The sequence below is a fragment of the Lissotriton vulgaris genome, chromosome 11 (assembly GCF_964263255.1).
Source record: "Lissotriton vulgaris chromosome 11, aLisVul1.2, whole genome shotgun sequence".
Taxonomy (NCBI): Eukaryota; Metazoa; Chordata; class Amphibia; order Caudata; family Salamandridae; genus Lissotriton; species Lissotriton vulgaris.
The window spans coordinates 837,278,206-837,296,899 of NC_141699.1; the positions used below are offsets into that span (position 1 = coordinate 837,278,206).

At 41.9% G+C, this 18,694-nt stretch overlaps 1 protein-coding gene across 2 annotated transcripts in view; it reads left to right on the plus strand.

Annotated features, from left to right (window-relative positions):
• LOC147683567 (aquaporin-12-like) overlaps positions 1–18,312 on the plus strand; it is a 49,819-nt gene extending 31,507 nt beyond the window's left edge. For both annotated transcript variants that reach the window (XM_086943971.1, XM_086943972.1), the window contains one exon: positions 17,075–18,312. In XM_086943971.1, coding sequence (XP_086800097.1) covers positions 17,075–17,274 — 200 coding nt within the window. In that variant the 3' untranslated portion in view covers positions 17,275–18,312. The remainder of the gene's footprint in view (positions 1–17,074) is intronic.
• The last annotated feature ends 382 nt before the right edge of the window (positions 18,313–18,694 follow it).

The window sequence follows — 18,694 nt, forward strand, 5'->3', positions numbered from 1 at the left end:
ATGTTTGTCTATGCTACTGTAACTAAATGTAACTATGCAAAACTGTTATTCTTGTTATCCCTGACCTCGGAGACCTGAGCAACATGGCTGATGCCCGGTGTAGCTGCTAGACAGCTATAGAGGAGAGTGGCCCTGGTTTTCCCCCTCAGACGTCACCTACCCAGCCGGACATTGGGCCCAGTTCTCCTTGTCTCCCCGCTGTGTGTCCGTCCTCCCCCTCCCTCCGACTAACTTTTTTTGCCTGTGTTTTTACTATGCTCTTGTAACAGATGTAATTTGTATCTTGTAACTCAATGTTCCTCATGTAAAGCGCTCTGATACCTCTGGGTCTAGCCAGCGCTATATAAAACTCTTCAAATAAATAAATATTAAAGTGTCTGCCATTCTGCCGGGCTCCTGTGGTGAGTTCGCCCAGATTTCCTGGACTGTACTGAATAGTTTGGCAAACTGCTAAATTTTACCTCGGCCAAGGTTAAACACTCTTTGTACTTATGCAAATGGTATAAATATGCTATCCATGTAGAGGTCGCCTGTTGTTTGTCATCCCCCCTCCAATCATTGTCTCATTCATTGTATCCTGTATCTGTCTGAATGGGTTCAGCCACCACAGTGGCAACATCTTTTACCACAACAAGGAAGTCTTCCGGGACTCGTGATCCCTCCATCAGCCACTGTCCGAGATCGTTTTCTTCCAAAACTGCGGCCAACACTCTCTTTTCTGTATTGCATCACTGCATCGCATACTGCAATGACTACGCTAGGTGATACAGTTGAAGATCAGGGAGCACAATAGTTACCATAATCAGTTTCAGCATATCTCTAGCTCTACCCTGCTGTGTGTGCTGGCCCATAACAACATGATTAGAAGAGTGTTTAATTTTTTTAATGCCTTCCTCGTTATGATACAGAATTAATTCTGGAGAACATAGAGGCATCACAGCAGAAACACCATTTTACTGATTGCTGCCCTGCCCACGGCTGAGAGAGGGTATGAGTTCCAGAACTTAATGAGCTCACAGACTCCCAGTATATTGATCTGCAGGTGCATGGGCTGTCTTTATGCCATGATATCAGAACTATCCTGTTTCCCATTGAAGCTTTGTATCAGGCAACTCTACCCTTCCTTACGCATTCCAGTCTTCACAGTAGAAACAGAACCATCTTATTTTTGTTAATCGGAAGGCCTGAGGCAGTGCCAAAAGTTTCCAGTGCCTGTAGAAGTATGCAGAGCGATAGACCCGGCTGTCTCAGATACACAAGGGTATCGGCAGCATACATTGATACAAGGTGTGTGATGCGTCCCCCCTGTACTCCTCATTGAACCATAACACCTTGCAGGTACACCACCAGTGGGTCAGTGGCCTGGGCAAACAGAAGTAGGGATTGGGGCTTGAGTGATGTCTATGCTCTACGAGATGACACATTTTCTGCATGGATCCTTGCCACAGAGGAGGTTATAAAGAGCTTAGTCCACTAAATAAATCATTTGCCAAACCCCATCCTGTGAAGTACTATTCACAGATAGTCCCAATTTAGTCAGTTGTATGCCTTTTCAATATCTAATGCCACGACTGCCCTTTGTTCATTCTATCTGGGTTGCACTCATGACATGGACAACCTTTTGATGTTCATGTGTATACCCCTACCAGGCATAACACCACATTGGTCCTCCTTGGCCAGCCTAGCTACCATTCCATAGAGGCATGCCGCTAAGGCCTTAGAGAGTATTTTGGTATCTGCATTGCTCAAAGAGATGAAGTGATAGGATTCCTGTTCTCTGAGGTGTATGTCTGGTTTTGGGATCATAATGAAAGTGGCATGTCCCATTCACTTAGGGAGCTCTATCACCTCTCGTAGGGTTTCCATCAATTTAGGAACTAGCAGACTGGAATAGGTTTGGGAATCTCAGTCAGCAGGCCATATGAGCCCATTGCCTTACATTGAGCAAGTACCTTGACTGCCTTGGTTAGCTTGTCATTACTGAGGTCTGCCTCTAGGGCCTCATATTGTTCCGCTGAGAATCTTGCAAAGTCACCAAGTCAAAGAATCCCGTTACTCAGGATGGCAGGTGCAACACCGTTTCCCAATATTGATCCTGTAGATGCGTCCTCAATAGCTCGTTAATCCCCATCTGCGTGGCTACAGTATCGCCATTAGGTCGTCCCAGGGCCAGTATCACAGGGGTTGGTGTTTTTCCTCTTAAATAGCCAGGCCAATAAGCAGCCTGTTTTGTTTCCTTAAGAATTAAGTTTTTGGTGGTACTCACGTCTTGTGAACTGATCTAATCTATCGCCCAGAACTCTGTTGATTCAACTGGTAGTATGCTTGCTAATGGCTATTTGCAGCCCAATCATTCTCTTTCCAGCTGCCTTTTCATACTAAAGACTCTAGTGAGGCACTCCCCTTGCCTGGTGGTTGTGGCTGTCCAATTATTTTAAAAAATAGACAGTTAGCACTTCCCTGAGCTCTGCCCCACAGGTGTCATCCTGTAGAGCTTCTTGGTCCAATCTCCATAAGGGGGCATAAAGTATTGCCACTCCTTGCTAGAGTCCAGTAAGAGCTGGGCTTTTTCAGAGAGAAATCATGCCCGGTATTGTATGCTTCCTGCCCTGTGTGTAGTCGCCTAGGTGAGTAGAAAACAGTCCAGTATACTATGAGCATCATGAACCAGGGTGTTATGGTGATGTGGATCTGGAATACTGCTATGTCATGGAACCTCAATATCATTGAGATTCCAGGACCAGCAGTTATCTCTGGGCCCCTGTTGATATCGACGTCTTGTTACGCTGTTGCTGCGAATAAAATATATTGTGTACTGAAGACGTGTTGGACTTCGCTTCAGTATTTTGGCGATGCCTGGTAACTTTGAAGAACCCTCACATCATTTGCTGAAAGAGAATCTGCAACTTGAAAGTCTACAATTATGTGAAGCTGATAGGGGCCGGAGGAACGGTTAAGTTGTGGCTGTTACTGATCTCTTTAAAATATTTCCTGAGGTGAGATTTATTTTTTTCTCTTAATACATTGCAATTTTATGCCTCATACCGATTCAAACGCCTCCATTTGAAACATTCGGTTAGCGCAAGCATAGTCTCTCTGCATAAATCCTTTGTCGCAAGGCGAAGCTATGACGAACAAAGGAAGTCTCAATACCTCACGCGGCGCAAGCTGAACTGCGTGTGACTCTGAGAAAGTGTAGCGCGAGGTGACCAGCATGCTACACTGAGACAGTGTTGCTCAGAGATTGTTACACTGCGTGGGCTGAAAAGATCGTGACTCTAAGACTGAAAAAAAAAGTCACACAGCGCAGAGTGAATAGTGCGCAACATCTATTTACCTTATCACATTATTTATTTTGACATCACCTGCTTTGCCAACCTACTTGGTCTCTGTAGTCCAAGGCTTAGTGTCTACTCAACAGTTTCTAGTGTCTCTGATTTCACCGAAAGCTCTTCCTGGCAATGACGCACTGTACTCTGGGAAAAGTCCATTAACACAAAGAGAGGACTTCTCAGCTTGTATTAACATTCAGTGCCTTGCAGATAAAAAGAAGTTTCCTAGTTTTTTTAACAGATCTCAAAACAGTGTTTTACACATTGTACAAATGAAAAAAAAAGTTAAACTTAAGAAAAACAGTTCTGCACAACAGCGATTTGTACGTTTTTGATTAAAAAAAAGAAGAGCACATTAACTAAAAAGTGCAAATTACAGCGATTTGCATGCTTATTTTTTTTATCTTCTTCAACAACAATTTGCACGTTTTAAAAGTTGGTATTTTAAACAAAAAAAAAGAAGAGCAAATCACAGCGATTTGCATGCTCAATTGTTTTTTTCTTCTTTTCTTCTTTTTTTGTTTGTTTCATTATATATTTTTTTGTTCTTATAACATCTAATTCAACATTCAGAGTGTTCAAGCACCAGCACCATTCTTACAAGAGCATGGAAAACCACCTTTAGAGTGGAATTTATGGTTAAGATCTTTTAAAGCATATCTTAGAGCAATTGATGCACAAAAATTCAGACCAGAAAGACGTAAAAGTTTGATGTACTATCATTTGGGTGTATAAGGACAAAATATTTATGATCATTTACCGGAACATGTCCCTGCAAAGAATGAAGACCTTGATGAATGTGAAACAGCGATTGCACAATTGGACAAATATTTTTCTAAAACAAAAAATATGGTTGTACATAGGTACAAATTCTTTACGAGAACACAACAACCAAATGAAAGTATAGACACCTATGTAACTGCACTAAAATGTTAGCTTCCAAGTGTGAACTTGATAATTTTACTGCAGAGCTAATACGTGATCAATTGGTAGCTAGATGCTACTCCAAGAAAATTCAAGAAAGGCTACTTGCTTGTAAAAATCCTACTTTAGACAAAGCTATAGATTTAGCTAAAAGCATTGAAGGCTCTTCTATTGATGCAAAAGTACTTGAAGAATCTTTAGCCAAATCCACGATATCTGGTGCAGTACTTAATAAACCCACAACAAACATTTTACAAAGTGATGTTAAACCAAAAGTGTTCAATAGATCTAATTTTACTGCTCAACAACTTACCAAGGTGTTTTGCTTTAGGTGTGGTCCACCCTCTCATGTTTCTTCGTTCAGATATTGTCCGGCATTGGGTCAACAATGTAAAAAGTGTGGGAAAATAGGTAATTTTTTGAAAAAGTGTAGATCAGGCAAACCCACAAATGTTTGTTGTGTTTTTAATGACTTTGGCAGTAACTTTGATTAAGAAAATGTTGAATAAAGTAAGGAACTTCTCCTAGGTGTAAGATGTGTTAACTCTAATGATGAAGATTTGGTAGTCGATCCAAATCTCAATGTATCTATAGAAGGTCATGCTATCCAGCTGCTAGTTGATACTGGTGCCTGTATAACCGTCATTTCTCATGATATTTTTATGAAGTACTGGCATAGCAAAGCTCTACTTCCATCAGACATTCTTACTGTAGCATTTGAAGGGAGTAGAGTAGATCTCATTGTTTTTTCTGGGCTGACATTAACATTCTAAATGAATCAATTAATTGAAAAACATATGTTGCCAAAAGAGGAATTAATGTATTATGTCTAATTCATCAAGCTGAATTTGGCATTACAATCAGACCAGGTCTCGATCAACCTATTTCATTTTTAAAAAAAATATTAGGTTCTGTCAGTGATAGCAAAAATGTATGGGATAAATTCACTACAGTGTTTCAAGATAAGCTAGGGAAAATATCAGATTTTATTTATCGCATTAAAGTAAAAAATGATGTGCCACCTGTTAAACAAAAATTGAGAAACATTCCATTAAGTGTAAGAGAAAATCTGTCCGCTATGCTTAATGATATGTGCTCATAAGGCATTATTGAAAAAACAGAAGGAATTTTGTGGTTTTAGCAAAGAAAAAAAATGGAGAACTACGCATGTATGTTGATATGAGGAGTGTAAATGAAGCCGTTTGGGTAGACAATTTCCCCCTTCCCAGAGTTAACAGCCTTATAACAAAAGTGGGTCAAGCCAAGTGCAGTAGCAAGTTAGACTTAAGAGCGGCTTAACACCAAGTCGAACTGGATGAGAGCTCTCGCCATTTGACAGCATTTGTAACTCCTGATGGAGTTTTCAAATTTTGTCGAATGCCTTTTGGCATTGCATCTGCTGCGGCCGTTTTTCAAAGACTCATGTCAGACATGTTCAATGGTAAGGAACATGTTGTAATTTTTCAAGATGACATCTTAATATTTGCGGCTACCGAACATGAACATGATCTTGCGCTCAATGATGTTTTAGAGATCTTAGAAAAAAGGGGTGCTACACTACGAAAAGATGCATGTATATTCAAAACGAGAGAGATTGAATATCTTGGCCATGTATTTTCTGAGGAAGGTATAAACCCTAGACCTAGTCTAGTAAAAAGTATTGTAGATGCTCCTGCTCCATAAAATAAGAACAAGTGTTATCATTCTTAGGTTTATGTGAATTTTATAAAAAATTCATGCACAATTTTGCCACAATAACTGAGTGTTTTAAAGTCTTGTTAAAAAAAAGGTCAAAAATGTGTCTGGTCAGATTTATGTCAAAGTACTTTTGAAAAAGTAAAAAAGACATCACCTCGGCACCAGGTTTACAATCTTTTGTAGAGGGTAGAAAGACCATTGTAACAGTGGATGCCTCTGAGTATGGTTAGGAGCAGTCTTGACTCAAATTAACATCACACATGAAACAACAGTAGGTTTTGCTTCTAGAACGTTATGTTCACCTGAACACAAATACTCTGTTATATAAAAAGAACTTTTAGCATGTGTATGGAGTGTAGTGAAATTTAGAGATTACTTATGGGGAAGACCTTTCACTCGTAGGACTGATCACCGTCCTTTAGTTAAAATTCTATCAGGGAAGAAATTAAAACACACTACTGCCCGTATCGCTAGACTTTCTGCAAGACTACTACAATTTTCATTCTCTGTAGAATACATTCAGGGGGGGAATTCCAGGGCAGATTGTCTTTCTAGACTCCCAATTGAAGATTGCGATGAGTATGATTGGGAGTCAGAAGTTGAAGAATGCTTTATTGCATATATTGGCGATTTTAGCATTTGCAAAGAAGCGAGTGAATGGGTACAAGAACTACATAATGACATTGTGTTGAATGATGTTATACACATGGTTACTTCAGGTTGGCCTAAAGAAAAAAAATTATCTGACATGTTACAAACATTCTAGAAAGTATCTGATGAATTATCATTAGAGAGAGGTAAGCTAATGTGTGGTGATAAGTTAATTCCGCCCACTTGTTTTCACAAACGTATATTTGAATTAGCACATTTTGGCCATTTAGGTTCTACTTCTGCTAAAAGGAAAATTAGCGAAAAGTTTGGTGGCCAAAAATGGATCATAAAATAGACACTTATGTACATGGCTTTGAAAAGTGCAAAGTTAGTGACAAGGTGTTGAAAACTGAAAGGATGGTTGAATCCCCCACCAATTATCCAGAAACAGCATGGCAGCGTATTGGAGTAGATTTTTTAGGACCTTACGATATTCTTCCCAATCACATGAAATACTTTATTGTCATGATTGACCACTTGTCTAGATGGGTGGTGGTTAGGGGTGTTATGGAACCAACTACAAAAAAATTTATCAATTTCTTTCAAGATGTATTTGCAAGAGAAGGTATTCCAAGTGAAATCTTAACAGGTAATGGTGTACAATTTACTTCTTTGGAAATTACGTTTTTTTTTGAAAAATGTAACATCAAACATATTAAAACACCTTTATATAATCCTCAAAGTAATGGAAAAGTAGAACGTTTTAACAGACCTCTAGTTGAATGTATTCAATCTATGTTAAGATGTAACATGAATGTTGAAAAAGCTTTGAAAGAATTGATTTGGAGTAACAGAACAACTCCTCATAGTGTAACAACTAAAACACCATTCAAACTTATGCGTGGCAGAAAAGCAACCACCAACTTATGTCCTTTTTGGATGATCAAAACTACTAACAGAGATATAAAGGTAAATGACTCATGGAGTATTGCAAAATCAAACTCTGGTTGTTCTAGTGCTAAATGAGAAAATTTTGATATCAAGAAAACCAACAGATTTAAAATAGGTGACTGGGTTTGTGTCAAAAACCCCTGTCTTATGGGGAAAGGCTCCTCAAAATTCAAAGACCCATTGCAAATTTCTGAACTCAGGAAAAATGCTGCTAGGCTTTCAGATGGCAATTGGTGGAACATTTCTCGTCTAGCACTTGATCGCAGTGTTTCTAATGATGTCAAGTAACAAAATTCATGTAGTCAACCAGTTAATCTAGCTGGTGAAGAAACTTCACAAGGAACTTTGAGAAGGAGAGTTCGCACTAAATCCACACCTAGCAAATGGCAAGATTTTATTTGTGATTAAGTTTTTTCCCCCTTCTCTTTCCTCTTTTCGCATTGTAAGGGGAAGGAAAAAGTATTGTGTTTTAGTTTATATTGTTAAACTATTCATTACTGTAATGTATTCTAGTTATGTGCTCTTTACTTTATCATTCTTCTAATATATTGAGTTTGTTCATCATTTGAAAAAAGGGAGAAGATGTGTTGATGTGGATCTGGAATACTGCTATGTCATAGAACCTCAATATCATTGAGACTCCAGGATGGGCAGTTATCTCTGGGCCCCTCTTTATATAGACGTGTTGTTACGCTGTTGCTGCAAATAAAATATATTGTTTACTGAAGACGTGTCGGACTTCACTTCAGGTGTTGAACAAAAATACCCGACCATTTGGGTGGGTTTTCCTCCAAAAAGCCACACAATAAAGGCTTGTCATTGACTCCCTAAGCTAGCTGTCATGTTAGGCTTCATGCTCTGTTTGGGGTGTGTGTGTCAGTCCTCTTGACCGTCCAGGATGCAGTTAAAGTCTCCTGCTCATATGAGTGGTGTATCAATGTAGGGGACCAATTCTTCTCCAATACCAACATAAAACTATCTGTCATCTCTGTTGGAGGGTGCACATTTAGGAGGCACATCTCTCTTCTATCGAGGGTGCCACACATCAGTACATATCTGCAGTCAAAGTCTGCTTTAATGTATCTATCTGGAAGAGGACACCAGGGACAATCGTAATCGAGACTCACTCTCGTAGTTGGAGTATGTTGAGGAGTATAACTGTCCCCTCAATTTGTTCTGCAAATCCTGTTCCTCCCCATCTAATAGGTGTTTCTCTTAGAGGAATACTATACTGACTCCCCTGCTGACTCTGAACCGACTGTACCCTGTCTTTTTACAAAAATATTGAGCCCCTGGACAATTCGGGTAGCTATATTAAATGTCGCTCTTATCCTGTCTCACCTTCTGTCCTCCAGGAATGTCCTGGCCTCCGCCTGATGGACATTTCCACCCTGTCTCCCCGAGCCCATTTGCCATGATTTCCTGAACCCAGGCTTCTCTTAGGTGCATACAATTAGGATTTTGTTAAGCCATCTGAACTTTCCCCTCCCACTTTCCTCCCCAAGGGTAATCACTTCCTTCTGCCAGCTGCGTATCCCCAGTCATCACAATCATGTGTCATACTCCCCTGTCCCTTTTTAGATTATATAGTGTACACTTTTTTCATTTCCCTGCTTGCTTCTTATGTTTATAGTACAGGGGTCACAGCCAACATCTGGCATGTGAGGGTGGAGAATTCTCTCCCACACAGGCCAGAGAGCAATGTCATACTGAGCGTCCTACTGTGTACACTCAAACTTAATCAACATGAAGAAAAGCAGGTGTTTTAGTACTTAATAATAATACAAAAATACAAAACGCCAGATCTGATGACAGATGTTTTGAGTGCAGTGGATCTAGTGTCTCCCCAGATCCCCCAATGTTCACGGTTTCAGGGCCTCTCTCCCTCTGCAGGAGGGGGTGGAAAGAAGGGGCCCAACCAATGGCATCTTTAATCAAAGTCCATATTTGTAGGCCAAACCCAAATACAGTTCCCTCATAATCCAGTTGTATAATCTGCATCTCAGGATCTTCTACATCCTGATCAGAAATCAGTTCTACTGACTCCATCCTGAGAAATCTACCACTCATATCACGGTTCATTTGCCTCAAGAGAGTCTGGTGTCTCCAACACTGTTTCTTCCAGTCTCTCCATCATTGTTGCTGTCACAGTGACTGGCTCCACCATGACTCTGTCCTCCTCTCTTTCTGTCTGTTGGCCTTTCAACACCCAAGCTTCCATCTTTACGGATGGTCATTGGCTGGCGGGAAGAACCGTTTGCAATCCTCTGGTCCATGTATTGGAATCTCCGCTCATTGAGGTTCGGGGGTTGCTTTCACAGTATGTTTCTTCCCAGTCCCAGGCCTCTTCGTTTGTTGTGAATAAGTGTGATTTTCCCCAATGCAGGACTCCCGCAATTACAGTGGTCATAAAGTACTGTCCGAGTTGTTGAACCCTCTGTGAGTGGTCTGGGAATATGCGTATAACCTGATTGTGAAACATCGGCTCTCCTGATTCTCGAGCTCCATGTAGGGTTGTATCCCACTCTCTGTAGTTGAGGAGTTTTTTAATCAATGTTCTTTGTAATGCGCCCAGCAGGAAACTGAGTGCTAATGACCTGTGGGCCCATTCCACCACAAAAAACTCAGATAGGGAAAATGGGTCAATCTTTGATTTTACCCTTCTTTTCAGACACAGTTCTGGGGTCTTTCCCTCGACTCCCTCTGGGAATTCCAAAAAGCGGAGGTTGCAGCAGCGTGAGCAACCCTTGGCATCTTTACCTTTCTCCTCCAACTTTCTGGCAATCTCTGTGAGTGAGCCTACCATTGCCACAAGAGTCTGGACTTTCTACTGCAAGGTAGTCACATGCTGTTCAGTGGTCAGGAATCTCCCGCCATTTTGAGCAGGTCCACTCATAGCAGGTTGACATCCTGGACGATTCTATTTACTTTTGTCTCCAGTGCTGAGTGTGACGTTTCAGTTGCCACCAGGATTTGGGTGTCCATAGGGCCCCTCAGGGCCTGTGTTGCCAGTTCCCTCTAAGGCCCTGATGGGTGCCACTGGCTGGAAGGTCCTGATGGGTGCCTCTGGCTCGATCTGTCCCAGTCCCAACAATTTGGCACATTTTTGTTTGTTGGGTGCTCTTCTGTGCTCTATTTTTGCCAATGTTGTCCTGGGTATCAAGACAAAGAAAGAACAGTATTTCCAACACTGTGGTAGGTAAGTTGCACAGCTAGTTTTTTCCAAAGGGGTCTATTACATATCATAACCGCGAGTCGCTGCAGACATTGCCTTGGGTGTGTGGGGCCCAAAACCTCTGCTTAGCTGCCAGTCTGCCTGAGAGAGCCTCTCCCTGCACCACATGCTTCCAAATATTTCCAATAAACAAGTATCCTTTCTAAGGGGGGGCGTGGAGGGCTTCAGGGGGTCGAATTGGGGTTATAAGGCTTCCAATTGTTGTCTCAGTTGGCCCCCTGCTTGCCCACCATCCTTGTCTCCTACCCCTGCCATCTGAGGCCACCTGTCTGTATTCCAATACAGTTGTGCAGGCAGTTTAACTGCACGACTCTCTCCTTGCTTTTCTATGCTCCCCCCGGGCTTTGTCACTCTTGCAGCCATCCCTCTGGGCTGGCGATGTATTGGCCTGGGTACTGTAGTCACATGGGTAGCAGGGTCTGCATTTAGCACAGCCCTGGTTCATTCTATGTTGCTCCCTGCTCCCATGGGCCCTGTTTGACCAGCAGCCATCCCTCTGAGCCACTGATGATGTGTTGACACTGGCCGCAGCTAGGCCTGCAGCAGGGCCCATGTTCAGCATGGCCACACTTGTTCCCGACTATGTTCTCTGCTCCCGCCGTGCTCCGCCTCTCCCACCACCATTCCCCTGCGCCACCATTGAGCTGCCACTGGCTCCACAGGCACCCATATGGCAGGGCCTGGACACCCCACAGGCCCAGTACTCCTCTTTCCTGCCAGCTGCCCTGGCTTCACTGTGCTCAGCTGTAATGCAACTTTGCAAGGGATGTGCTGGGAAGGCCTATGCAGAGGTCATTACAGCAATTAAGTCATAATAGGATAACAACCAGTAAAAGTACAATTTTCTGGGAGAAATGTATGAATGGAAGAATTCCTTACAGTTATTATATGTGTAAAAATCCTAATTTGAAAACCAAATTTATCTGTGATGAAAATGAAAGATCACTGTTTGAGGTCACACCCAGATTATGTGGTTTGTTCTTAGGAGTTAGGGGATTCCAGAATATTTGGTTCTGAAAAGGAAATTGATGATGCACTTACCAAACTAAAGAGTAGGATTCCATTGAGGCACAGCCCGTTGTACTACATCCAGTGGTAGATGTTGGAAGCAGCTTCCCAGCCCCACCCCCAGGCCAGCAGGCCATTGTCTATTCAGCTACCAGGTAAGTCTGAGCCCTCCTCTCACACCTGCCCAGGCCCCTTAAGGCCTTGCTGGGTGCACCCCAAATCCTTCTCCTCCATCTTGTGAATTTCAGCCAACCTGTGCCCCAGATTGCAGTGAGCCGAGTCCAGGAAGTGGTAAGGAGACAGACTAGTGCTGTCTCTTCCCAAAACAAAAGTAGTTCAAAAAACGATTTTCCCTTTCTGTGATTACTGTCTTTACATGTGGTTGTTACAGTTTAAAATTGCAGTTTTGACCTGCCTGTGATCGCATATTTTATCACCTGTTTTGTGTTTTAAACTTGTAGTTTTCCCTGCCCATGATTGCTTGCATTTAACATATTGAATTGTGGCATTTGCAGTCCAACCTCTGTAGTTTGTCCCTCTCATTCCTAGGTGACAAATCTGTTTTCCCTCCAAATTTCTCCTCTGCTTCGTGCTAAGACTTGTGTGTTAAAATAGTGCACCCCCAGCCACCATTTTGTGTTCACATGCCAGTGAGGCCAGTCCCCCTGCCTCCCCTCCCCAGCAACAGGGATATTCTACATCAGAGGGTGCTTCTGTGAGCTGTTTAAACTGTATTTACTGGGGCCTGTGCACTTCGTTTATTGGCCAGCAGGGGGAGTAAAGTTTTATTCAAACAGTATTGTTAGATTTTGAGTTAGTGAAGCATTTACCTGCAGAAGTCCAAAGTTTGGATTGAGCCTGTCTGTCTCCTAGGAGATTCTGAACAGGAGAAGCAGCTTCCAACTCCTTTGCCAGCAAACCTTGTCTGAGGTTGCTGAGACCTTATATGGTCTGCTAGTGGTTGGCACATGTGTTCACTGATTGGTCGTTGTATCTGGTGTTTCTTGGGTTAGGGTTTATTTCCTCATTGGTTGGGTATTTGAGGGTACTGATTGGTTTCTGGGTCTGTGATTCAATCATTGTAGGGTTGGGACTAGGGCTAGGGTTAGGATTTCTATTGGAAGTAGGGACTAGGGCTTTCTATTTAATTGGTTGTTGGGAGTAGGGTGGGACTAGGGATAGGGTTAGACCATTAATTGGAAGTAGCTATTTAGGATTTCTGGTGTGATTGGTTGTTGGACTAGTTGTGGGACTAAGAGTAGGGTTAGGCTTTCTATTGTAAGTAGGGACTAGGGCTACCTGTACCATTGGCTGCTTGGACTTGGGTTGGGACTTCTGGTAGGGCTAGGGGTTTTATCTGACGTAGAGATCAGGGTTTTTGAACTGATTGGGTGCTTGGACTAGGGCTAAGATTGGCTATAAGGTCCTGGTCTCCTATTGGTTCTAGATTTTAGGGCTAGTGTTGTGATTAGATAGTGTTAGGGCTAGGGTTCCCATTGGCCGAAGGGGTCACCTGATTACTAGGGCTATAAAAGGCCAGGGTTAGGGTGTCTCAGCCCAGGCGTCGAGGCTAAGGGTGGAAAGGACAAGGGTAGTTGCCTGTTTGAGCCTGTTAAGTGCGGAGAGGACAAGGGTAGTTGCCTGTTTGAGCCTGTTTGAACACTGGTCAGGACTAGGGCCAGAAATGCTGCCCTTTTTTCTCATTTAGCAATACCCAGCCCACACCATCCACATCCACAAACCGAGCAACACACTTGCACCAAATGTACACCACGCACAACACTATGCACAGATTATTGTACCAGCCCGCACTACAAACCCAACCAAACCCCATCTACACACCCTACTATCCCAACTACCACACATATCTACCATCACCCACAAACAGTACACAACTCTATCCTATACCACTAATCAATACACTCATCACTAGCACAACGCCAATCAACACCATACATAACTACATCCCATTCAGACACACTCTCCCTGCTGTAATTACACCTAACAGATCACCTTTTATTACTAACAAACATATAATGATCCTTCCATCAGTTGTCCAACAAACACCCTTCTCTCCCTTTTACCATAATAACACTACCACACAACACACACACTGCACACCACCACACGTTGTAACTCTTGCAACAAACCAGTCTAAGATAAACACTCTCACCTCTACTTCATTCCCTCCTACACACAACATACACTCTACTCATAAACACATCACCACCCCCTCTACGTCATAACCTCCTCTCACAAACAATACTATACAACCAAATCCAGTGCAGGAAACATATACATCAGCACCCTTTTTCACTACACCTCAAAAGCCAAACATATCACACACACCAGCACAACAAGATCTTCAGAGCACAACACCTCATAATACTTACCCTCACAAAATACATAACATTGACAAATCCCACCATACAAGAAATAAACCATGGGTGGCACATCCTTCTCTGTTCAAGCAGCCAAACTATGGAACTCTTTACCCCCCAACATAAGATCCACGACAACCACCTTATCTTCAGAAAACTACTGAAGATTTGGCTCTTTCCCACATAAGCACCATACGGAAACAGAAATTTACAGCATATCCCTATGTATATAAGCATTTGTTTTCACTATAGATATGTACCTACCTTTGTGTATTACTTTATAAAACATGTAAAATAATAATGTTGTTAAGAGAAAAGAGAATTTTTTTAATTAATAATAATAATCAATAAATCAAAAACATCTTTGGTCTACATGTACATACTTCCATTGTGCATCTATGTACCTTCCATGTACTTGGATCTGTGTGTCTGTTAATTATCTCCTGAAAAAGCATATCTAATGCACTACCCTATTTCTCATCCTGTGCCTCTATCAATATATTTAATCTAAATATACTTCCTTTATGTATCTATATACTTTCAATGTACTTATGGATCTATATATTTATCACTTTCTTCTATTTTAGCATTTCCAATGAACTAGCCTATTTCTCAGCCTATACTTCAATATATCTTCTAGCCCAACCTTCTGACTCATCTCAAACTTCTTTCTACTACTCCTTCCAATGCACTACCCTATCTCTCATCCTATACATCTATCAATATATCCTCTACATCCACTCCCTCATTTATCCCAGACCCCATACCACTACTATGATCACCAAAATAACCCTTTCTAGACTCTCTCCTGCTCTACCCCTCCTTGCATCATGTAACACCTCTTTTTACTACACCGATCCCCTAAAATAAACCTTTCTAATCTCTCCCCTCTGACTCCTCCCCTCCAAAACTCCTTTTTACTCATCCAAAAGCCTCTTCCTACTGCTAAGACCTTTAAAAAAAAACATTCACTCTTTATCCCTCCACTATCCTTTTCAATCAAAATTAACAGACTAACATGTTCACTTCTCAAATTCCATATTCAACTATACTAATATACTGCCCAAATAACTGAATAACATACCTACTACTCAAATTACTTCATATTTATACTATACTAATTTTCAACACTAATCCTTTATGGGTTCTGGAGTGGCGTGCTACTCGTCAGAAAAGCGCTTCAACAACACCCATCAAGGGTAACAAGTGCTATATGAATGCAAATCTTTCTTCCCCTTTTATCCCTCCGCTATCCTTCTCACTCCAAGTAACAGACTAATATCCACCATTGAAATTACCTCATATTTTACCATATTAATTCACCACTAATCCTTTATAGGCTTCCTGAATAGCGTGCGTCAACAAGCGATAAATGCAAACCTTTTTCCTCCTCTATCCTTCTGCTTTCATTCCAAATCCAAATAACTGACTAACCTATGCACCACTTAAAATGTACTTGCATATTTCACTATACTAATTCAACACTAATCCTCTATGGGTCCTGGAATAGCGTGCTACCAGCCGAAAAAGCGCTTTGACACCTCGTCAGGGGGTAAGCGCTACATAAATGCAATTACAATACAATACAATACAATCCACATATGCTTGGTACTTGAGTTTATAAGAAGCCAATATGGATGTCAGAGGCACCATGCAGATGTTAAGTAAGATGGCAGACAAGGTGGCGACTTGGGATAAAGCATAATGGATATCCGCTGTTTTTAAAGGAAGGGTCCAATTTTATCCATATGGGTACAGTTGTATGTGAACCATGCCAGTGCTGTACCACTAAAAGCCACTGTGGTGGTCAGTCTTTGAATTAGTACCTGATGGTCTATGGTGTTGAGTGCAGAGGAGACATCAAAAAGTATCACGGCACAGGGATTGCCCTGAACAGAGGCCATGCATAGTTTCTTTATGTTTAGTAAGGTTGTTTCAGTGCTGCTTCTTGATCTAAAGTCAGATTGGAGGTCACTGAGTAATGCATTGGTCTCCAATGAATTGGCAGGTGGTGACAGTTTCAATTACCTTGGCAGCACAGGGGCTACATCTGGCCTATAATTCGTCATAATCCTGAGATGTGCAGTTAGTGTCCTTAGAATGGGTGTAATAATAGCATGATTCTTGGCCTGGGGGGATATCAAAAGTGGATAAAGAGCTGTTTACAAGATTAGTCATTATCAGGAGAAGTGCAGGTCGGCCTTCACTCAAATGCTAAAGGTCTCTTGTTGAAGGACTGGGGCTCCTGTGCTGGAGGAACCGCAGTCCCCACCTAATGTCTGCTAGACTTGCGTACTCTGCAATGTGAGACTAGCAGAAAAACTTTTTCAATTTCTGCTTTGAGCTCCTTGCTCCTCCCTGTGACTGCCAATGTGTGGTATTATTTCTTAATACCCTAGTCCAAGAGGATGCAGCTTGGGCACACTGTAACCTTCAGCTTTTGGTATTCCACAGTTGTACCTGCAGATTTACACTGGCTGCAAATGGAATTCAAATAGATAATTTGCTTATTTTTCCCTAGGTTAAGTCGTATCGAGGGGCAGAGGTCGCTAGGACTCTGCACAGGACCAAAGGGAGGGGCCAGCCACATCCGCTCAGGGAAGGGTACGTGGAGTTCGAGGGGACCAGAGAAGTAGGAGGACAAAGAACAAAGAAATTGTAAACACCTACCTGGGTCCTCCAATTCCTTGGGGAGCGGGGCACGTGTGCGACATGACAGGTTACAATGCAGTTTTGAGCAAAATGAAAGAAAAAAAAAACACATTCTGTTGTTTGATGTTTTTGTTGTAATATGTTTTTTATTTTACACTTTCAAGTAGTTGTGGGCTGATCAAAATGAAGGCAAATAGCTAGAATACCGTTCATGGAGGGTCACAGCGTCAAAGAGTGTCGGGTGCAATATAAGAACACTTCACCCCTTCGTTGTCTAACTCAATTTACTCATCTTTTTTCAGGAATGTTGATTGCCATCTTCCTTTATCACGGCAACATCCCACGACTGTTCCAGAGAAACCTTCTCTACAACCCGAAAAGCAAGTACCGTACCCCAAAGGGGAAAGCAGCTTCCTCGAAACAGGATGAAGCCAAAAACCCGCAGGCTCCAAAGAGGGGGCGACCAAAGAGCAAGCCAGACCTTGGGCACAGAACGGAGTGATGCTCATTTTCCATCTGGCGAGTCCTGCTCACCCTGGATGATGATGCTAAGGGGCAGAGCATTACAAATATCTGGTATCTAGCAACCGTAGATTCAGAGTGAGGGATGCATTTTAAAGAAGTAGGAAAGGATGGTCCCCTATTGTACAATCTGGACTGAGAACTCTCCATTATTGATGAAACGTTTTGAGAAGCATTCAGAGACTGTGTCTGTGGCCGTGCACTGTAAACTGTCAGGGCTCTGTTACCTGCAATGATGTGGCCAAGATATTGCAGGCCTGTTGAGGAGCCAACGTGTTTACGTCTCACTTCAAATCAGCGACCTGAAAAGTAAAAAAGCAGGGAGCAGTGGCAGCTGGTAATATCTGAAAGTGGTGAAGCGTAAATGTTGGGCATGACTTTTACATAGTGAGTGGCACAAACAAGTCTAATGGACTAACCCGGGGTGCAGGGTGGATCACTCTACTGAGGACAACATGAAAAAAAGATTGGCAAATGGTGCATTTTAAAGCAAATGAATTCAGTGATAAAACAAGGTTTATAAAGGAATTGGGACGTATAGTCTTGAAATATTTAACTGCCCCATATCTTACTGTATTAATATGTTTAACAGTTACTGTAATGTATCAATTGTAAAACTTGACAACTTTTACCCTTTAAAATGTATGCTTTCTCAGTGTCTTGCACTGCATGCAGCATTAACTTTGGAAAACAAATGCTCTAACCAGGCTTCAGGAAGAACCAACTGCTGCTTGCTGCAACCACTTAAATATAATTATGTGCAGGCAGGCCTGTAAGTGGGATGAAAAAAGTCAGGGGTTTCTATAAAGGGACATGTCAAATACATTTTTGTGATTCCCATAGTGTGCCACTTGGCCAGTATTTTAGTTTCTCTCTGAGATGTAAATGCATCCAGATAAATGACAACTGACATACACCAAAAACCTGTCAGTATGATTGACTTTGTTAATGGTTGTTAGCTGTAAGATATATGAGTAACAGCAAGGATTTGTTATAAATATTTAACGTTGGAAATGTTTCAATTATGAAATTGTGAGTCTGTGAATTCAATAGCATTGGGGCCTTTGGAAGGAGTTTTGGCCTTCAGCTATGTTCTCTTTGGCCTTCAGTTATATGCGCTTTGTTAGATATGTATCCTCTTTTTCTCTGCATATCTTGTCCATCTAAACATCTTCAACCACCTATCTTTCCTCTTCAGCACCCTCTTCACTTGTCCAGAATGCACTTCCTTGTATCCCTCTCACTTCACTGCCCCCAAACACACACTGCACTCCCTCAAAGTTAAGCACTTTATTTTCCCTTACTATTGCCGTACAAATATTTTGACATCTGAGTATCCCCTTCACAATCATTTCCACAGAATTTCAGTTGCAAATGGAATACATAAACATTGTTCTGTA